The sequence below is a fragment of the Lolium perenne genome, chromosome 2 (genome assembly GCF_019359855.2).
Source record: "Lolium perenne isolate Kyuss_39 chromosome 2, Kyuss_2.0, whole genome shotgun sequence".
NCBI lineage: Eukaryota > Viridiplantae > Streptophyta > Magnoliopsida > Poales > Poaceae > Lolium > Lolium perenne.
This window is the reverse complement of record NC_067245.2, coordinates 26,172,404-26,195,577: the sequence shown is the minus strand read 5'-3', so window position 1 is coordinate 26,195,577 and position 23,174 is coordinate 26,172,404. Positions and strand designations below refer to the sequence as shown.

Sequence of the window (23,174 nt, the reverse complement as noted above, 5' to 3'; positions counted from 1 at the left end):
TTCATATATTCAGAGGTGACATAATCATTATTAACACTTCTGGACATTGCACAAAGCTAATGAAAGTTAATGGAACAAAGAAATCCATCAAACATAGCGAAACAGACAATGCGAAACAAAAGGCAGAATCTGTCAAAACAGAACAGTCTGTAAAGACGAATTTTTAAGAGGCACCAGACTTGCTCAGATGAAAATGCCCAAATTAAATGAAAGTTGCGTACATATCTGAGGATCACGCACGTAAATTGGCAGATTTTTCTGAGTTACCCACAGAGAACCATACCCAAATTCGTGATAGCATGAAATCTGTTTCTGCGCAGTAATCCAAATCTAGTATTGACTTTACTATCAAAGACTTTACTTGGCACAACAATGCAATAAAATAAAGATAAGGAGAGGTTGCTACAGTAGTAACAACTTCCAAGACTCAAATATAAAACAAAAGTGTTGTAGTAAAATGATGGGTTGTCTCCCATAAGCGCTTTTCTTTAACGCCTTTCAGCTAGGCGCAGAAAGTGTGAATCAAGTATTATCAAGAGATGAAGCATCGACAGAGGAGTTTGGAGTTTTCTCAACTATACATGTTATATTATATATGTAAGTTTCAGAGGCTCCTTTTTCATTACTCTTAGACTTGCTATTCTCATCAAACAAATTTTCAGGAACAAGCCAACCATAGTTATTTTCTAGAGCTTCATGCATTCCTAGGAGCTTACTAGGTATCGGTACTTTAATCTCCCCTCCATCATTAACATTATTAGTGTACCTTATTCTATCCATATCCATTTTTTCAAGGGTACTAGCAAAGTTGGTATAAGAGCCAAGCATCTTATATTTAATAAAGACCTTTCTAGCCTCTCTTGCTACACCACCAAATTCTTTAAGAAGGGTTTCTAAGACAAAATCTTTCTTTCCTCCTTCCTCCATATCAGAGAGTGTAAGAAACATATGCTGAATTATAGGATTGAGATTAACAAATTTAGTCTCCAACATGTGTACTAAAGAGGCAACAGCAATTTCATAAGTAGGAGCAAGTTCTACCAAGTGTCTATCTTCAAAATCTTCAGCTATACTAACATGAGTGAAAAAATCTTCTATATTCTCTCTTCCAATTATAGACCCTCGGCCTACCGGTATGTCTTTTAGAGTGTACTTAGGAGGAAACATGATGAAATAAACAAAAGGTAAATAAAGTAAATGCAAGTAACTAATTTTTTTTTGTGTTTTTAATATGGAGAACAAGACAGTAAATAAAGTAAAGCTAGCAACTAATTTTTTTTTGTGTTTTGTTTTAGTGAAGTAAACAAAGTAGTAAATAAAGTAAAGCAAGACAAAAACAAAGTAAAGATATTGGAAGTGGAGACTCCCCTTGCAGCGTGTCTTGATCTCCCCGGCAACGGCGCCAGAAAAAATGCTTGATGCGTGCAATTAACACACGTCCGTTGGGAACCCCAAGAGGAAGGTGTGATGCGTACAGTAGCAAGTTTTCCCTCAGAAAGAAACCAAGGTTTATCAAACCAGTAGGAGCCAAGAAGCACGTTGAAGGTTGATGGCGGCGGAGTGTAGTGCCGCGCAACACCAGGGATTCCGGCGCCAACGTGGAACCTGCACAACACAATCACAGAACTTTGCCCCAACGTAACAGTGAGGTTGTCAATCTCACCGGCTTGCTGTAAACAAAGGATTAGATGTATAGTGTGGATGATGATGATTGTTTGCGAAGAACAGTAAAGAACAATTGCAGTAGATTGTATTTCAGATGTAAAGAATAGGACCGGGGTCCACAATTCACTAGTGGTGTCTCTCCCATAAGATAAACAGATGTTGGGTGAACAAATTACAGTTGGGCAATTGACAAATAAAGAAGGCATAACAATGCACATACATATATCATGATGAGTACTATGAGATTCAATCAGGGCATTACGACAAAGTACATAGACCGCTATCCAGCATGCATCTATGCCTAAAAAGTCCACTTTCAGGTTATCATCCGAACCCCTTCCGGTATTAAGTTGTAAACAACAGACAATTTCATTAAGTATGGTGCCTAATGTAATCAACACAAATATCCTTAGACAAAGCATCGATGTTTTATCCCTAGTGGCAACAGCACATCCACAACCTTAGAACTTTCTGTCACTGTCCCAGATTTAATGGAGGCATGAACCCACTATCGAGCATAAATACTCCCTCTTGGAGTCACAAGTATCAACTTGGCCAGAGCCTCTACTAGCAGCGGAGAGCATGCAAGAACATAAATAACATATATGATAGATTGATAATCAACTTGACATAGTATTCAATATTCATCGGATCCCAACAAACACAACATGTAGCATTACAAATAGATGATCTTGATCATGATAGGCAACTCACAAGATCTAACATGATAGCACAATGAGGAGAAGACGACCATCTAGCTACTGCTATGGACCCATAGTCTAGGGGTGGACTACTCACACGTCGATCCAGAGGCGATCATGGCGATGAAGAGACCTCCGTAAGATGATTCTCCTCTCCGGCAGGGTGCCGGAGGTGATCTCCTGAATCCCCCGAGATGGGATTGGCGGCGGCGGCGTCTCTGGAAGGTTTTCCGTATCGTGGCTCTCGGTACTGGGGGTTTCGCGACGAAGACTATATGTAGGCGGAAGGGCAGGTCAGGAAGAGTCATGAGGGGCCCACACAGTAGGCCGGCGCGGCCAGGGCTTGGGCCGCGCCGCCCGGTTGTGTGGCCACCTCGTGGCCCCCCATCGGTTCCTCTTCGGCCGTCTGGAAGCTTCGTGGAAAAATAGGACCACGGGCGTTGATTTCGTCCAATTCGAGAATATTTCCTTACTAGGATTTCTGAAACCAAAACAGCAGAAACAAAGAATCGGCTCTTCGGCATCTCGTCAATAGGTTAGTGCCGGAAAATGCATAATAATGACATATAATGTGTATAAAACATGTGAATATCATCATAAAAGTAGCATGGAACATAAGAAATTATAGATACGTTTGGGACGACACGCCAGGGCGGCGCGGCCTGGGCCCTGGCCGCGTGGCCCTGTTGTGTGGGTCCCTCGTGACCCTCCCGACTCTGCCCTTCCGCCTACTTAAAGTCTTCTTCGTGAAACCCCCAGTACCGAGAGCCACGATACGAAAAACCTTCCAGAGACGCCGCCGCCGCCAATCCCATCTCGGGGGATTCAGGAGATCGCCTCCGTCACCCTGCCGGAGAGGGGAATCATCTCCCGGAGGTCTCTTCATCGCCATGATCGCCTCCGGATCGATGTGTGAGTAGTCCACCCCTGGACTATGGGTCTATAGCAGTAGCTAGATGGTTGTCTTCTCCTCATTGTGCTATCATGTTAGATCTTGTGAGCTGCCTATCATGATCAAGATCATCTATGTGTAATGTTACATGTTGTGTTTGTTGGGATCCGATGAATATAGAATACTATGTTAAGTTGATTATCAATCTATCATATATGTTATTTATGTTCTTGCATGCTCTCCGTTGCTAGTAGAGGCTCTGGCCAAGTTGATACTTGTAACTCCAAGAGGGAGTATTTATGCTCGATAGTGGGTTCATGCCTCCATTAAATGCAGGACGATGTGATGAAAGTTCTAAGGTTGTGGATGTGCTGTTGCTACTAGGGATAAAACATCGATGCTTTGTCTAAGGATATTTGTGTTGATTACATTACGCACCATACTTAATGCAATTGTCTGTTGTTTGCAACTTAATACCGGAAGGGGTTCGGATGATAACCTGAAAGTGGACTTTTTAGGCATAGATGCATGCTGGATAGCGGTCTATGTACTTTGTCATAATTCCCTGATTAAATCTCATAGTACTCATCATGATATATGTATGTGCATTGTTATGCCTTCTTTATTTGTCAATTGCCCAACTGTAATTTGTTCACCCAACATCTGTTTATCTTATGGGAGAGACACCACTAGTGAACTGTGGACCCCGGTCCTATTCTTTACATCTGAAATACAATCTACTGCAATTGTTCTTACTGTTCTTCGCAAACAATCATCATCATCCACACTATACATCTAATCTTTTGTTTACAGCAAGCCGGTGAGATTGACAATCTCACTGTTACGTTGGGGCAAAGTATTTTGATTGTGTTGTGCAGGTTCCACGTTGGCGCCGGAATCCCTGGTGTTGCGCCGCACTACACTCCGCCGCCATCAACCTTCAACGTGCTTCTTGGCTCCTCCTGGTTCGATAAACCTTGGTTTCTTTCTGAGGGAAAACTTGCTACTGTACGCATCACACCTTCCTCTTGGGGTTCCCAACGGACGTGTGTTAACTGCACGCATAAGCATATTTTCTGGCGCCGTTGCCGGGGAGATCAAGACACGCTTCAAGGGGAGTCTCCCACATCCAATCTCTTTACTTTTTTTTGTCTTGCTTTACTTTATTTTATTTACTGCTTTGTTTGTTCTCTATATCAAAAATACAAAAAAATTAGTTGCTAGTTTTAATTTATTTACTGTCTTGTTTGCATTTCCTATATCAAAAACACAAAAAATTAGTTACTTGCATTTAGTTTATTTTGTTGTCATGTCTAGCTCTGTACCTATTAATTCACCTGAGTCTGAACACTCTAGTGATGATCTTTATGAATATTATGTGGAAATTGATGATGATTTTATTGATAAATGTAATGCTACTACTGGTACAAGCAACATTAAAAAGCTTCTTGCACAACACTCTGTTAGACATAAACTAGGTCTTAATGCTAGTACTATAAATTTAGCCTCTATAAAACGTATTACAAATGCTCTCATTAAAGTTAGAGAAGATAAATTAAAACTTGAAACTTCTATTCCTAGGAAGTTAGAAGATGGTTGGGAGCCCATCATTAAGATGAGGGTCAATGATTTTTGATTGTAATGCTTTATGTGATCTTGGTGCAAGTATTTCTGTTATGCCTAAGAAAATCTATGATATGCTTGACTTGCCACCATTGAAAAATTGTTATTTGGATGTTAATCTTGCTGATAATGCTATAAAGAAACCTTTGGGGAGGATTGATAATGTTCGTATTATGGTTAACAAAAACCTTGTCCCCGTTGATTTTGTTGTCTTGAATATTGAATGCAATGCATCTTGTCCCATTATATTGGGAAGACCTTTTCTTCAAACTGTTGGTGCCACCATTGATATGAAGGAAGGTAATATTAAATATCAATTTCCTCTGAAGAAAGGTATGGAACACTTCCCTAGAAAGAAAATGAAAAGTTACCTTATGATTCTATTATTAGAGCAAATTATGATGTTGATGCTTCATCTCTTGACAATACTTGATCCACACTTTCTGCGCCTAGATGAAAGGCGTTAAAGAAAAGCGCTTATGGGAGACAACCCATCATTTTACTACAACACTTTTGTTTTATATTTGAGTCTTGGAAGTTGTTACTACTGTAGCAACCTCTCCTTATCTTTATTTTATTGCATTGTTGTGCCAAGTAAAGTCTTTGATAGTAAAGTCGATACTAGATTTGGATTACTGCGCAGAAAAAGATTTCTTGCTGTCACGAATTTGGGTATGGTTCTCTGTAGGTAACTCAGAAAAATCTGCCAGTTTACGTGCGTGATCCTCATATATGTACGCAACTTTCATTCAATTTGGGCATTTTCATCTGAGCAAGTCTGGTGCCTCTAAAAAATTCGTCTTGACGGACTGTTCTGTTTTGACAGATTCTGCCTTTTATTTCGCATTGCCTGTTTTGCTAGTTTGCTGGATTTCTTTGTTCCATTAACTTTCAGTAGCTTTGTGCAATGTCCAGAAGTGTTAAGAATGATTATGTCACCTCTGAATATATGAATTATGCACTGACCCTCTAATGAGTTTGTTTTGAGTTTGGTGTGGAGGAAGTTTTCAAGGGTCAAGAGAGGAGGATGATACAATATGATTAAGAAGAGTGAAAAGTCAAAGCTTGGGGATGCCCCCGTGGTTCATCCCTGCATATTTTAAGAAGACTCAAGCGTCTAAGCTTGGGGATGCCCAAGGCATCCCTTCTTCATCGACAACTTATCAGGTCACCTCTAGTGAAACTATATTTTTATTCCGTCACATCTTATGTGCTTTACTTGGAGCGTCTGTTTATTTTTGTTTTTGTTTGAATAAAATCGGATCCTAGCATTCTTTGTTTGGGAGAGAGACACGCTCCGCTGTTTCGTATGAACACATGTGTTCTTAGCTTTATCTTTAATGTTCATTGCGAAAGTTGGACTATTTCATTCATTGCTATATGGTTGGAAACGGAAAATGCCGCATGTGGTAAATGGTATAATGTCTTGAATAATGTGATACTTGGCAATTGTTGTGCTCATATAGATCATGTTTAAGCTCTTGCATCATGTACCTTGTACCCATTAATGAAGAATTACATAGAGCTTGTTAAAATTTGGTTTGCATGATTGGTCTCTAGAGTCTAGATATTTTCTGGTTAAGGTGTTTGAACAACAAGGAGACAATGTAAAGTCTTATAATAGTTACAATATGTTCATATGTGAGCTTTGCTGCACCTTTTATACTTGAGTTTGCTTCAAACAACCTTGCTAGCCTAGCCTTGTATTGAGAGGAATTCTTCTCGTGCATCCAAATCCTTGAGCCAAATACTATGCCATTTGTGTCCACCATACCTACCTACCACATGGTATTTATCTGCTATTCCAAAGTACATTACTTGAGTGCTACCTTTAAACTTCTATTCTTTGCCTTTACAATATATAGCTCATGGGAAAATAGCTTTAAAAACTATTGTGGTGAAGAATATGTACTTATGTGTCTTATTTCTTAATAAGTTGCTTGTTGAGCGGTAACCATGTTTCTGGGGACGCCATCAACTTTTACCTTTGCTGAATATCATGTGAGTTGCTATGCATGTTCGTCTTGTCTGAAGTAAGGGAGATTTTCATGATCAAATGGTTTGAGTATACATATTGTTAGAGAAGAACATTGGGCCGCTAACTAAAGCCATGAATCATGGTGGAAGTTTCAGTTTGGACACAAATCCTCAATCTCTTATGAGAATGTTATCTGTTGTTAAATGCTTATGCATTAAAGAGGAGTCCATTATCTGTTGTCTATGTTGTCCCGGTATGGATGTCTAAGTTGAGAATAATCAAAAGCGAGAAATCCAATGCGAGCTTTCTCCTTAGACCTCTGTACAGGCGGCATAGAGGTACCCCTTTGTGACACTTGGTTGAAACATATGCTATGCAATAATAATCCGTGTTAATCCAAGCTAATTAGGACAAGGTGCGAGCACTATTAGTATACTATGCATGAGGCTTGCAACTTATAAGATGTCTTATACATAACACATATGATTTATTACTACCGTTGAAAAAATTGTTTCCTGTTTTCAAAATGAAAAGCTCTTGCACAAATATAGTAATCCATGCTTCCCTCTGCGAAGGGCCATTCTTCTACTTTATTGTTGAGTCAGTTTACCTACTTCTTTCTATCTTAGAAGCAAACACTTGTGTAAACTGTGTGCATTGATTCTTACATGTTTACCTATTGCACTTGTTATATTACTTTGTGTTGACAATTATCCATGAGATAAACATGTTGAAGTTGAAAGCAACCGCTGAAACTTATATCTTCCTTTGTGTTGCTTCAATGCCTTTACTTTGAATTTATTGCTTTATGAGTAACTCTTATGCAAGTCTTATTGATGCTTGTCTTGAAAGTATTATTCATGAAAAGTCTTTGCTATATGATTCATTTGTTTACTCATTATCTTCATCATTGCTTCGAATCGCTGCATTCATCTCATATGCTTACAATAGTATGATCAAGATTATGATAACATGTCACTTCAGAAATTATCTTTGTTATCGTTTACCTACTCGAGGGCGAGTAGGAACTAAGCTTGGGGATGCTTGATACGCCCCAAACGTATCTATAATTTCTTATGTTCCATGCTACTTTTATGATGATACTCACATGTTTTATATACATTATATGTCATTATTATGCATTTTCCGAGACTAACCTATTGACGAGATGCCGAAGAGACAGTTGCTGTTTTCTGCTGTTTTTGGTTTCAGAAATCCTAGTAAGGAAATATTCTCGGAATTGGACGAAATCAACGCCCAGGGGCCTATTTTTCCACGAAGCTTCCAGAAGTCCGAAGAGGAAACGAAGTGGGGCCACGAGGTGGTGACACACCAGGGCGGCGCGGCCCAGGTCCTGGCCGCGCCGGCCTGTTGTGTGGGCCCCTCGTGACGCCCCTTGACCTGCCCTTCCGCCTACTTAAAGCCTTCGTCGCGAAACCCCCAGTACCGAGAGCCACGATACGGAAAACCTTCCAGAGACGCCGCCTCCGCCAATCCCATCTCGGGGGATTCAGGAGATCGCCTCCGGCACCCTGCCGGAGAGGGGAATCATCTCCCGAAGGTCTCTTCATCGCCATGATCGCCTCCGGATCGATGTGTGAGTAGTTCACCCCTGGACTATGGGTCCATAGCAGTAGCTACATGGTTGTCTTCTCCTCATTGTGCTATCATGTTAGATCTTGTGAGCTGCCTATCATGATCAAGATCATCTATTTGTAATGCTACATGTTGTGTTTGTTGGGATCCGATGAATATTGAATACTATGTCAAGTTGATTATCAATCTATCATATATGTTGTTTATGTTCTTGCATGCTCTCCGTTGCTAGTAGAGGCTCTGGCCAAGTTGATACTTGTAGCTCCAAGAGGGAGTATTTATGCTCGATAGTGGGTTCATGCCTCCATTGAATCTGGGACAGTGAGAGAAAGTTCTAAGGTTGTGGATGTGCTGTTGCCACTAGGGATAAAACATCGATGCTTTGTCTAAGGATATTTGTGTTGATTACATTACGCACCATACTTAATGCAATTGTCTGTTGTTTGCAACTTAATACCGGAAGGGGTTCGGATGATAACCTGAAAGTGGACTTTTTAGGCATAGATGCATGCTGGATAGCGGTCTATGTACTTTGTCGTAATGCCCTGATTAAATCTCATAGTACTCATCATGATATATGTATGTGCATTGTTATGCCTTCTTTATTTGTCAATTGCCCAACTGTAATTTGTTCACCCAACATGCTATTTATCTTATGGGAGAGACACCACTAGTGAACTGTGGACCCCGGTCCATTCTTTACATCTGAAATACAATCTACTGCAATTGTTCTTTACTGTTATTCGCAAACAAACATCATCTTCCACACTATACAACTAATCCTTTGTTTTGAGCAAGCCGGTGAGATTGACAACCTGACTGTTACGTTGGGGCAAATTACTTTGATTGTGTTGTGCAGGTTCCACGTTGGCGCCGGAATCTCTGGTGTTGCGCCGCACTACACTCCATCACCAACGACCTTCACGTGATCCTTGACTCCTACTGGTTCGATAACCTTGGTTTCATACTGGTGGAAAACTTGCTACTGTACGCATCACACCTTCCTCTTGAGGTTCCCAACGGACATGTGTTAACTGCACGCATCAAGGCCCAACACTGTCTACAGGAATAGAAGCGTGCGTAGACATCAAGGACGTGGACGGGGAACAACATATCGAAGTCGAGGCAAAGCAGATCGAGATTAGATCAAAGTCGAGCAAAACAGCGGCCAAATCGGGAACCGGCAACGGAGACCGGGGCGAGGTGGCGGCTATGATGAGGAGAAAAGAGGAGCGGCCGGAGGACGGCAGCCGGACAAGCGGCAACGACGGACAAGCAACGTAGGCCGAGAAACTAGAGGATCAAATTGGCTCTGATACCATGTTAGGGCAATATGCTTGTTGTATTACCAGGGGGCCAAAGGCCACAATATATAGTACGTGTACATGTACAATATACATCTAACAGGGATAACACATATTTCATAAGAATTCGACAATTTCAATCCAAGCCTAATGCATTGACAACATGTACATGAACAAAAAATATTGGAAAGTAATATCAAATGAAGACTGTGAAAAACAATAAATAGTTTTTCCTTATTGAAAGTGGGCTGCAGCTGAAATATCTGCACATTGAGAACAAGCAAGTGCGTAGATGCTTGCCCCATCTTGCAGCGCTCCACGTCTCCACGATAGCACATTGCTCGTTTCTGCTGGCTGATAGTTTGCCTCGTTAATTGATTCCATTGGCATTTGTACTACTCGTTCGAGTTGTACTGCATTGGTTTTGTACTGCACGCAGCAAGCAACATCTCGAGCCCCACGCCCCTGCCATCTTAGGTCTCCCACGCACGCAAGGCTCCTCTGCCCACACTATCGGCCTCATCTCCCACCGTCCCACGGCGGCGACGCCCCACTGCATGTCCGCCTCCTACCATTCTTCTCGTCGACGTCGTAGGATTAGGAGCGGGGAAACAACATCCGAGGACCACGGCGGTGTGCCGGTGTGCGCAGACGGGGCTGCAGCGCCAGCGATCTGCATCCGGTGGATCGGTGGCCAGCATCGTGATCTGAAGCAAGGAGATATTGATGTTGGGATCATCGTTGAGGGGAGGGGCTGAAGCGGTTGGAGGCGAAGCAGATCACGTCGCTGGGCGGTCGGGGAAGGTCGAGTGCTCGTCGACTCGGCTTCTGAAAAAGAGGATCACCCTCACAGGTGCAGGCGGATGAGTGGAGTCGCCCGGCTGAGGGCTACAGAGGAAGTCGAATTCCAAGCGCCACGGCCGGCTGATTCTGCTACCCTGATGTGTTCATTCCTTCTTTTTTTCTCATCGCTTCCCACATCTGTTGTATGTCTCTTGGGCTCTTGACAGGTAGGAGAAATTACTTTACACGGGAACGCAAGATACATGGAGAAGGATGCACATGGACCGCTGCTAGGAAGGTTGGCTGTTCTGAAACTAGCTATTTCTGTTTTCCATTTGTCTAAACGTTGCTCTATTCCAGCTTGTAGCTGCATCGTCAAGATATTCAGGTTCCTCGTGTTTCCTACATGTTTGTTTCCACATTTACCTTTGATTACAGCCTCAACTGTACTGACACTACTTACTATTGAGGGAGAGTTCATACTGTTTGGAGAAATTGGAGAAGCACTTGTTGGTAAACAGGTAGGCCTTCACATACTGCATCATCTCGTAGTGCAGCTTTTGGATCTAAATCGGCATGGCGATGTTCCCTTTTTGTGTTTGCATCACCACATTTGGGTTGCAGGCGCACCGAGATATAGATATTTACACTGATCGGTAGTCTATGGTTCTCTCTAGACTTTTTAGATAGATCTGTAGCAAATGTGGTGATTCAGGCTCTAGCCCGCATTTTGGTGGTTTTTTCCTTGACTAATTCAGTGAAATTTTTATATAGTGTATTCTCTATGCCCTACTTAACCACAAAAAAATATAGCCATTCATTCATGTACGTGCAATTGTGACTTGCCAGCAAGAGTCAATTTATTTTGTTCCACTGAATTCACAAGCCACACAGAGTGCATCAGTTCAATAAAATAGACGTGGTGCATGTTTACTCGAAACTTCTAATCATCCATGTTTCCTTGCACTGCAATATGCAATTGTGATTTTATTCTCAAGGCTTATCTTGTGATTTCAGAAGGCTCTCCCGTACGCCACCATGACCAGGTTGTTTCATGGATACAACAAGTGATGAGACACACTTCTTGGCAGCGTTACTATGATACTTGTTCTTCTATTTTCCTTGCTTTACTGAACTTATTTTGTTCTCCTTTGTAGTAGCATGATTGGAGGCTAGAAAGAATATGCGCTTCAATTATGGTGTGTGCCGTAAGTATAGTATGTGAAGCTGGCTGCATTTGAGAGATTGAACAACACCTGCCTCATGTTTGCAGAGAATGAGGACAGCATACTTTGTATACAAATGTATAATTTATTATCATTTTTGTTCATGTTCAACATTTTTTGTCTCTCTCCATGGAAAGATCTCAGTATTTCAGTAAATAAGACATAGATAACTTTCAGATTCATAAAACAAGGGTTTTGTTCTTTGCGTCGCATTAAAAACTTGATTAAGGATTAAGTTATAGAGCTTTGTGTGTCTTATTTACACTATGAGAGCAACCTGTACACACAAAAACTTTAAGTTATAGAGCTTTGTGTGTCCTGTCCAACAGTAGAACCATTTGTTTCTCCTGCCCAAGTTTTATTATTACTGTTACTTGCGATGTCATGCTACATCTTACGCAAAAAAGATGAACCATTTGTTTCTCCTGATACACCAAGAAGTTTTTGTGTGTACAGGTTGCTCTCATAGTGTAAAGAACCCATGTTGATGCCTTAAGTCCAGCACGCATGTCACACTCTTGTCAGCAGAAGAACGGGAATTCGTCCTCAACCAAGGTACCTGTTTTACCTAAGCCCCTCTATGTATTCATTCTAGCACCGGTACGCTCCTAAATATATTTGTCCTGTCGTGTGATCCTTCAATTTAAAATTTAATCATGGCACGGATCTGAAGCGGTACCAGATATTCGTACTACACAATGTTCTGATTAATAGATTTGAGAAGCAATCTGTTTTTGTATATTGTTTCTATTTTAGGTTCATAGTTTGGAATCTTCAACACTAATGTGATTAACATACTTTCTATATGGATCTTTCAGTTGTGTTGCTACACAATTTGGAAGTTCATTACTATTCTTATATGCCATATCATTTGGCTTACCATGTAGCTAAACTGTGCTCCTCAGGTTTCTGAGAAGGAGTAGTCAGTTGTCACATGGTGAGTTGAACCACGAAAATGACAAGGTTAAGAAATTGTTCTTCTGGTAAGAGATTCAGTATTTCCGACCACTACTTTTTTCAAGTGACACAAATCTATACATGCTACATATAGATCAGAAGGATAGTTACCTTTCTGCATTGAGCTCACCATTTATTATATAGGATGTTTTGATCTTCTACCTTTAGGGAGGCGATGGAACTGAGGAATGTGTTCATAGCGACATTGGTTAACAATATAAACTGATTGCGAGAGTTAGATTCTTTTGAGCTGGTAGGTTATTTCTCTTATTGCTGATCTTATTGCACCTACATCTCATGAAAAATAGAAGAATCTATTGTTTACTAATATCTTTGTTTAATTGTGAGGATATTGGCACCTACACTATATATCTTCATTTGGTGGCCCTGTTGTTGTCTTTGGCTAGCATTTGAGTAAAGATACAGTTTGGTTGTTCTTCCTTGCATTGTCTTGATTGAAAGCATTTAGGCTTCCCCCTTTTCCCATTTTTTGTCAGAACTAATCGATGATGGGATGAGTTTCCTGGAAAGACGGACATGCATATTGGCATGCCAACGTCGAAGACAGGTACCTCCAGTGACCTGATGCCAATGTCGAAGACAGGTACCTCCAGTGACCTGATGAAGATTCTGACCGACAACTTCCACATAGAAGACCGGACTAGGCGTGCCAGCAGAATGAACAAAGAGAACGATGATGGACACTCAGAAGAATTGACCAAATCATACAGCAACAAGAGCAACCGAGAGAAAATGAAATTGGGCCGTGATTGGGTTGATGAGATTGGGGCGGCAAGGAGGATGGGTTGCTGGTAACAGGTACTTCAGGCAGATTCAGATTAATCCATGTCCATTAAAAAACTCAAGCTAAGCTGCGTGTAACCGTGTAGGAATGTATGTGTTGTAATCTGGCCACTAGCATAAGAATCATGAACCGTGGTGTAACATTAACTTCAGTTTTTTTTCCTGTAGCCCTGTTGACTATGAATACCTAATCTGAATGGACTTACTACACTGTTCTATCAAACTGTAGAATGGTACCTCAAAAGGTATGTTGCATGTATTATGAGAAATACTGAAACAATTAACTTAAATAAATTTGCAGCCGCTGGGTATATCATATGAAGATTCAACTTTCAGTTCATTACAGTTATAAGTAGTTTTCTTGTACTTTGCTGTGAAGAATGACTAGATATCGTTGCAGTAGTCCTCGTTGCTGCTTTTGACTAGATATCGTTGCAGTAGTCCTCGTTGGGTTTGCTGTTGCTTTGTGGTGCCCGGGTTGGTTGCAAAAACTGTTAGTTTTGCTGTGCTGGCAGTTAGCTCAAGCGGCGTTTTGTATATATATGGTGTGGTGGGTGTGTGGGTGACATGCCTGTTGGACATGTGATACTTCGCTTGTTTTTCGTTATCTGCTGATAATGAAAAATCCGATCTTCGGATCATTTGGAAAAAAAGTAGTTTTCTTGTATTGACGAGGCATTTGGGCAGCGGTTGGAGAGTTGAAGGAGTGGCAGGAAAAGAAATGAACACACAGAATGAAATAGAATTGCTATTGGGATGAGATTGAGCAACCACCGTACAGTGAGGAGGCGCCCCAAGGGGCGCCCCAGCCACTAGTAAACATATGAAGTGATCTTCAATATCTCGAAGAAACTAACCTTGTCTATCTAGACCCAGTTTTGTATGCTTATGTCTAACGTCGGGCATTTCTGCCAATCGGGCCACTGCCAATCAGAAATAGCTCAGAGCCTGAGAATGCCAATGCCTAAGCATGAAGATATTACCCAAGTTCTGGTCGTTGCTCCATACACTATATATATTTATCTATCCATTGCTTCCAAAGTAAAGATGCAACTACATCAGTCCACCCTGCGCGCAGAAAGTGCTTGATGTTGCAGTTTACAAATACTGTGGTAATTTGCGCGAGAGAAGAGAGTACAACTCAATGAAGATAATATGGAATAGATATGTGTAAACAGCATAAGTAGCAGACTTTGTTGAGAAAAAAAGTGCATAGATCAATCACCAAATTAGAGAACCAGAACACACCCACACCCAGACAAGATTTCGCAGATATATACATCATCGACATGATGAAATCCGGATCTAGGAAATTTTGGGGAAAGCTAAGATCAGGTAGCATCATTCAGAATAAAATAGTAGCCGAATTTTTTTGGGGAAAGATAGTAATAATTTTTTAACCCATCTCGACGGTTCTACAACAATTGTTCCGGCTTCAACCTTCGTCCAGTAGTTCCAAGTAAATATTAAACCATGGGAAAGTTAAAATAAATATATTCATACTAATTTTTTATACTTATAAATATCTTACTTTTATCATACTCCCTTATCAGAGGGTGTATGTGTACAATGTATACTTAGTTACCATTTTGACCACACAACAAGGACGTTGAACATTAATTATTACTGTCTTGGTTATATATTTTGATGTATAAAATTGAATAATTAGATGTGATCTGCAATACTTAAAATGTACTTTTTAAAATAAAAGTTGCATTAGTTATTTTACTTTCTAATACATTTCCCCTTGACAAGATGTTGAAACAAAACCATCATAAATGTGAAAAATAAAAAGGACATCATTTCATACCTCCTTGAATTAATATTGACGAATGGATGAATTATATAGTGTATATTTAGATTCAGTTGTGTATCTTCTCCACTTTATCATTCTTAAATATCTCGGTGGATTTTTTCAAGGTATATGTCCTAACAATATCATAATAGTGGTTTCTACTGTTTGACTAGGTCGAGTGTGTCTTGCAAGTTATAGTGGGTTCAATAATAAGTTGGCAACATGTTGATGATACAGCATCATCATCATCATCATAAATCGTACTAGATAAATGGGGTGAGTGTATTGAATTACCCTTGATGATTTTGACACATATAGACCAAGAATGTTTGATATGGGAGTTATGAAAAAATGTACTTGATTGATATTGTCGCAAAACGCGTACACGCACCCACACACATACACACATATTATGACTTTTGAAACAACAATGCCCTCCCAATCAGTGAAGCAATAAGTTTGCGTGATGAATGGGTTGTCTACAATACCTTCGAACGCCATAAGTCAATCAAATCACTGGACATATATATCATGTCTCACATTATTCATCAAGGATGCCGACTAAAATGCCTGACGTCGTGAACCCTAACTACCGCTAGGCACTTTGCTCGTGTTAGAACCTCTTCATCTTCTCCCTCAAAGTCCACATCATCAAAGTCTACATCCATAAGATTAATCATCTCTAGTACGTAGATCATTGAGATACACTAACACTATTGATCTTTGGTCCACTTTTGCTAGTCTTCGAAATTGCCATCGACACTTGCAACTCGCCTCAAAGCTAGGGTTTACCAATAAGGCAATGTCACCACTTCAAGGCTAACTAGTTGGAGAAGTGGCATACTTCATTAGTTGGAACAATGAACTCGATATAAATATTAATCAGATTGGCTCGGAGGAAGATCTCACATCGAGTAGGAATCCAATGCAACACACAAAAAAATCATACAAAACTAGGTGGAGTGTTGCCCCCCGATGTCGAGGCAGATGTATGATGCGGGATATACATAGTAGTACTAGGTTTAGGAGTAGTTTGGCCTATGTGCCTTTTGGCGTTATGTCGGTTGCTAGAAGTCACATGTCAACGTTCATGAGCAACGGAGGCGGGTCGCCAGTAAGCTTCTCTAGTGTCTCTCCATGGCGGAGAGCATCTGCGAGCCCTTGAACAATATGGCGAGAGCTTCACCAATAAGCTTTGTGGAGCTGTTGCCTATGGGTCTCTTCCCAGTTCCGTTTGTCGTGGGGACGAAGAGCTAGTGGAGGTCGCGGGATCTACATGTCATGTGCTGTTTATTGAAGCTTCCTCTCGCGGAGATCAGAAACGACGGCCATCTTCCGTCGTCATTATCCATGGCTATTCAAAACCTAGGTTTGTGACCTGCTTGACCCCACCTTCCTTTTCCTCACACTCCACTCGCCGCTCCCTTTCCCTCACACTCCAGCAGTCGCTCATATGTTATCCCAAATCGACATGGACATCGAAGTAGCAAACCCTCCATTCACACGGGCGGTCACCGGCGCACCTCAATCCGACCACCCTCCTTGCGACTTATCTCCGCCGTTAAGAAAGGAGGAGCTCGTCTCTCTCAGCAACCCGAGCGCTCGCTGACAGCGAAGGACGGGCAAATCGCCTCACCTCGACATCGGAGAAGACCGGCGTCATGGGTGACACCGCATCACCTCGTCGCCGCCGTCGCACCGCATCACCTTGTTGCCGACAACACTTGAATCACCTTGTCGTCGGTGCCATCCCGCAGCATCATCTACAAGTTTGGTCGTCAGCGTGGAGATCCACGTGGAGACCCGACGGGTACCGGGTATCAGGTACCTAGTGTTGGCATGGACGGGGGTTGCCACCTTGAATGGCCACTTTGTGCCTAGATGTGATATGCATCTAGGCTTTCTATTCCTATGGGACGACATGCCAATATGGAGGATACTCGGTGATCTCAAATTGGTGCTCATCATCTTCTACACACAAGTGGTCCTGTCTCCGGCGGTGTAATTGGTGCCCAAGCTTCAAGGTCCAAGTGCATGCCACAGCGGCGAGGGACTTGATCACGTTCCATTTTTGCTCACGAGGTCCCTTTTCACTTTGTGATGATTGCGATGTATAATTGTAGTTTTTTTTGGATCCTCTATGGTATGCCCACTATAGTAAATGAAGCTCCTGAGTTTCTCGGGACCCTATCTGTTTTAAAAGAATATACAAAACTAGGTAATATGCTCTCCTCTGTCGTGTCCGCATATAGGATTGCACTCTCTCTCTCCTGGGTTTATATAGGACAACTCTCCCAAGTTTAGGAGTCCTAGCCATTTTTCTTAGTCGACTGAGAACTGATTCGTGCTAAAATGAGTTGCAACATTAATTGCACCTAAGATTTTTCCAGTTATAAATGGGGTTGCCACTGAGAAAAAAACTTGTCCATTGGATTGCCTCATGATTTGTGCTACTTGTGAGTAACACCATGTGTTGCAACTAAAATTTGATGACATCATCCGAGAACTAGTCACACCCATTCTTTTATCTACTCCATTCGATCTAAATTAATGACTCAACTTTGTCTAGGTATGGATGTATCTAGATGCGTTTGTTAACTAGATACATGTGTATCTAGATTTTTTTCTGGAAAGTATCTAGATAAAGTTGAGTGAATTAATATGAATCGGAGAAAAAAATGTGGGCCCAATCCCATCTTTTATACAGGGACGTGCCAACTTTGCCCGGGCAGGTTTCTTTGTGGGCCTAATAACAACGTGTTGTCCAGCCCAAACGAAATAAACGAAGACAGAAAACTTGGGCCGAGCCCATCACAACTCTCCGCCCACACGGCCACATCATATTTAGACTCCACTCCTCACCTCGCCCTAAACCCTAGCACCCGTCTCACCGCCGCCCTCACCGCCGCCGCCGCTGCTGCTGCCACCACCCCGCAACCATGGTAATCTCCTCTTCCTCTTCCTCCTCCTCGTCTCCTGAACCCTACTCCTTGCTGACACCACCCGCTCCTTTCGCGGCCAGGGTATCGACCTCGAAGCCGGCGGCCGCAACAAGAGGACCAAGCGCACGGCGCCCAAATCCGACGATGTCTACCTCAAGCTGCTCGTCAAGGTCAGCTCCCCTTCGACTCCGTGTCACCATATCATCTCGCTTACTGCTCAGGCACTCAGATCGCCTTTTGTTCTTAGCTCTACCGCTTCCTGGTGCGGAGGACCAAGAGCCACTTCAACGCCGTGATCCTCAAGCGCCTGTTCATGAGCAAGACCAACCGCGCGCCGCTCTCGATGCGCCGCCTCGTCAAGTTCATGGACGGGAAGGTATCCTATCCATCTCGCGGTGCCATTTTTCTGGTCTGGATCGATCGATTGATGTGAAACTTACCTCGGTGGTGTGTGTGAGTGTAGGGTGACCAGATCGCTGTGATCGTGGGCACCATCACCGACGACAAGAGGGTCTACGAGGTGCCGGCGATCAAGGTTGCTGCGCTCAGGTTCACCGAGACGGCCAGGGCTAGGATTGTCAATGCCGGTGGCGAGTGCCTCACCTTTGACCAGCTCGCCCTCCGCGCTCCGCTTGGACAGAACACGGTACGGTTCGAGCTTTCCTTTTTGGCCTACTGTATTCGCTAATAATAATGCTGTTGGATACATTTCTTGTCTTGTATGGCTTGTTTCCTCAAAATTTAGAACCAAAGCAGCCAGTTCTATTAATTTGAGCCTCTTAGTAGTATGCTAGACCTGTCTAGGAGGACGAATTTAACAGTGACAGAACAGCAAGTTAATTGTTCGTGCTCACTTCTTGTTTCATCAATACGTGTGTATGTTGCATCATTTGCCTTCTTGATTTGGTGTTAACAGTAACACAATGTAAGTTTCATAACTGTTGTCTTACAGCTTGTTGGTGTCTAATCTCCAGCAGAACCAATTTGTTGATGAATTGTAAATTAGACCAGTTGTTTCACTTACAAAGCTTATTTCAGTGTAGTACTAGTACCTGTGTTACTGGTTAGCAGTGATTGTCTGCTTTTTTAAAGAGTTGTTTAAAACCTGAATATGTTTTCTTCACCTAAAGAGTGTAAAGGTGTGCTGATGTCATACATGGGAAATACAGTGTGAAGTTTCATGCTGCTGTTGTTTCCTACCATGATTTGTAGAATCTCATTTTTATGGTGCTGGTTGTGGAAATATATGTGATGCTGAAACTTGAGAGTTTTAACTATCTATTCATGTAGACATTTTTGTACAATGATATGGTGCTGAAACTGGTTGTGTAAATATGTATGGTCCTGGTTGTACCCCTTTATTTTGTTTGATATGCATCAAAGTGCCTTACAATGATTAGAAGGTCTCGCTTATTCCTGTATTAGTGATGAACCTCAGTATGAGTTCTAAGCTTTTGAGGAACTATTCATGAGCAACTCATATGCGAACCATTCTAACAACTTACATTTTCTTAATAGGTTCTCCTGAGGGGCCCGAAGAACGCCAGGGAAGCTGTTAGGCACTTTGGCAAAGCTCCGGGAGTACCACACAGCCACACCAAGCCATATGTCCGCTCAAAGGGCAGGAAGTTTGAGAAGGCGAGAGGAAGGAGGAACAGCAGGGGCTTCAAGGTTTAAGTTTGCAGCATTGTGGGCACTCTTGTGTCATATTGCTCTCGTTACCTGTTAGTTAATCATCACTTTCTTGGGTATCCGAATCGTATCTTTTAGATATCAGAATCTTGTTGAAGAATTTTCAGAACCAGTTAAGTTTCTGTTCCACCGAAAGATTTATGTTTGAAAGCCAGTTATTAATATCCTTTGTACTGTCAGAAGTCGTCTCGTTACAGCCTGATTTGTCATTGATGCACTGAATTGTGAAATCCCGTGTTTCAAGTGCAGTGCCGCGCCTATTTAGTGTTCTATGCCCATCATCTATTCTGCTGTGGATACCCCGATCCAAAACTTAAATGATCTGTTGACTATATTTCTACGTCTTCATCAAAATTTTGGTGAACGCACGTGTCTCTTTGAAAAGCCGAGTGGTTGTGGTGTTGTGCAAACCCAGGTCCATCTAGTGTGGATTAAAATTCCGAACTCTGAAGATGCAGTGAACATAAATTATAGATTTCTCCCTTTTCTTAAAGTACAAGTATAGTCGTGCACATGAACGAGCGCACATGAATAAGTACAGTCGCACATTAACGAGTACAGGTTTCAAAACAGTAGTGAAGTACAAAAAAAAAATCTCGAAACCTATCGACATGTGATCTAGTTTTGAAGATCTCGACGAGATGGTCGCAAAAGTGAAAACGGTTCGTAATTTGAACTTAAGATTCTCAAGATATTTCATTAAAAAAAACAAATCTGGAAAAAAAAAATGGAAAACTGACACAAACTTAGCCTCCCGCTGTCTTTTCTCTCCTCCCTCATCCCAACTTGCTTCCTTGGGACACGTGGCGAGCAGGAAGACCACTTTCTAGAGATTTTTTTTGGCACCATAGCTCGCCACTTGTCGCGTGCGGAACGAGTTGTGTTCCCTTCGCGAAGGTCAGTTTTCTAACGATTTTGGAGAATGTATCATTAGCATGTTAAAAATAGACAATCCATCATCCAAGGTCCGGGACTACCTCTTCAATTGGGCCATTGTTTTTAGCAGGCTCTATTATTATAGCTAACATATAAGTAATTATATTAAATAGCATGAATGCTAATGGTCCATCTTGCCTTAATCTTTTTTTTGAAAGTATTTGCCAAAGTCATGTTTGACCGTTGACTTTGATGGCCATTTCGTACGAAAACAAATTATGAATTAGCGTGCGTCACTTAACAGAAAAAACCTTTCATTCTAGGCGTTCGTAGATAAAATGACCCCTTGACTTTGTCTTAACCCTTGTGAAAGTTAATTTTTAAAATTGCTACTCCGTTCAACTTTTTCCGATGTAACTCATGTACCGTTCATGCATGGTTACTATCCCATCCGGGATATTTCTACATTGCATAAAGGAGGTCTGAGTAGAACGTAGAACATGATCAACCACCAAAGTAAACCTAATAATGATGGTTTTTGTGAATATTTTGATAGGCCTATACTGTTGGATCCTTTCTGCATCATTAACCTTTTTTGACAGTAAAATAATCTCATCAAAGTTTAGATGAAATAGTGCACTTTGTCCAGCACGAAGGATGCTAAATAACTCAAGCAGATCCGATTTGATTATGTCTTAGAAAGTTTGATAGAACTCACCTGAAAAATCATTCGCCCTGAGGCTTTGTTGTGTTAAAACATTATGTTTTAATAAATACTACTACTTCCTTCAGTTCATATTAATTAACTCAAATTTATATAGACAAGTTAAGTCAAATAATTTGGATCAGAAGGACTAAGAAAACATAGATTCGTCAATCTTTTCTTACACAAGCAATACAGCACATACAAGAAAACATTATTATTGCAACACACGAATAACTATACATAATATACTAGGATCTCGCCCAAGAGACAGAGGTCCAACTGAATTTTACATGGTCACGTAAAATTGAATAATCCACATGTAAGGTACAGCTTCGGTGACTTTGTACAATGACGCAGAGGGATGACAGCCCTTCGGTCGGTGGCTATATCATGATAATGATGACAATGAAGAGTCAACTAGCAGTTGCCGAGCATGGAGGCTTGAACATGGACATGCAGGCTGGAACACATGCTCGCATTTTTACCGTCCATACAGGCCTCGGTTTATTGTGATATTTCTTTGCCATATAAGCGCGCTGTCAAACAAAAAAATTTGTTAGTTCATGATACCAGCGATGTAAAATTTGTAAAGTGAACGCAATCTTGTAAACTGAAGGATCTCTCTTTCTAGAATTTCCACCTAAAGTAGCCGCGTAAGATGGTCAAGGATACAAATCTGTTTGAAAGCCGGTCGTGCTTGACCATTTCACCTGGTCTTGCGTGTAGCACAATGTAATCCCAGAGAGGTTTTTTTTTTTTTTTGATTCGCAGATCGCGTGCGGGGAACTCAGACTAGTTTCATAGCTTTGATTCACACAAAATTTAGCTAACAAAAAGGCACTACTGCTGTGTGATAGTGCAACCTATACGATCGAAGTTGAAGCACTGCCAACTGCTACTCACATCACATACTTAACAAGAGTAGACGAAGAACTTACTACAAAGTTTGGGTATATCACCTGTTATCGTCGATTCCCTCCACCACCCCGTTTGAAGATCAAGCCTCCCGTGGCATCGACAAATGTATCATTGACATCGTCACCTGGACCGTATCGTCCTGCAGACGGTGTCGGTGACAGCTTGCCCATGGCAGCAGTGGCGATCTCGCCTAGAAACAAGTAATCCTAGGTAAGTGGAGGAGGACATAAGCAGCGGAGGACAATTAATAATCCACAAGAATAAGTAATTCGTGAGAGTACCTTTGCTTGCGGCTATGGCTGGAGAAAGCTTGATCGATGCTTTTTTTTTTGGGAACAAACGAAAGCTTGATGCTCCTCCCCTTGGGTTTGATATCGTAGTTAAGTAGTTAGTAGAAGTACTAGTTGGCGTGTCCGCTGAGGCAAAATCTGGAATGGATAAACACGACAATACTAATCTTGGGATCAAAGTCAACAGATTCTGAAGTCCGCCGTCCAAAGAGTAAGTAGCACATGCTTTTTTTCTTCTAGGCCAAGGAAACGACACTATATTTGGTCATTGTTCAGCGGCCACAGGAGCAGACGAGGGTCTAGCGTCAGTACTTAGTCACACGTGCAATGCAGCTTTACATATATATCTTGTTGATCAGTCTCCATCCACTCGCGATTCCGTTTAGCCGTCACTCGTCAGCTTTCTGCTCTAGAAGTTTCCAACTG

At 41.7% G+C, this 23,174-nt stretch overlaps 1 protein-coding gene and 1 long non-coding RNA gene across 2 annotated transcripts; one reads left to right on the top strand and one right to left on the bottom strand.

Moving 5' to 3' along the window:
* The first annotated feature begins 18,161 nt into the window (after positions 1 to 18,161).
* Positions 18,162 to 20,140, top strand: LOC127331533 (large ribosomal subunit protein eL18x-like). Its single transcript, XM_051357707.2, has 5 exons — positions 18,162 to 18,266; positions 18,347 to 18,436; positions 18,514 to 18,642; positions 18,730 to 18,912; positions 19,785 to 20,140. The coding sequence occupies exons 1-5, from the start codon at positions 18,264 to 18,266 to the stop codon at positions 19,941 to 19,943; spliced, it is 564 nt and encodes a 187-aa protein (XP_051213667.1). The 5' UTR covers positions 18,162 to 18,263; the 3' UTR covers positions 19,944 to 20,140.
* A 1,619-nt stretch (positions 20,141 to 21,759) lies between these two features.
* LOC127329813 (uncharacterized) lies at positions 21,760 to 22,853 on the bottom strand. The gene is made up of 3 exons (XR_007869023.1): positions 22,740 to 22,853; positions 22,500 to 22,648; positions 21,760 to 22,076 (listed from the first exon to the last, which is right to left on the bottom strand). It is a non-coding gene; the product is annotated as an uncharacterized lncRNA (long non-coding RNA).
* Positions 22,854 to 23,174: the final 321 nt, after the last annotated feature.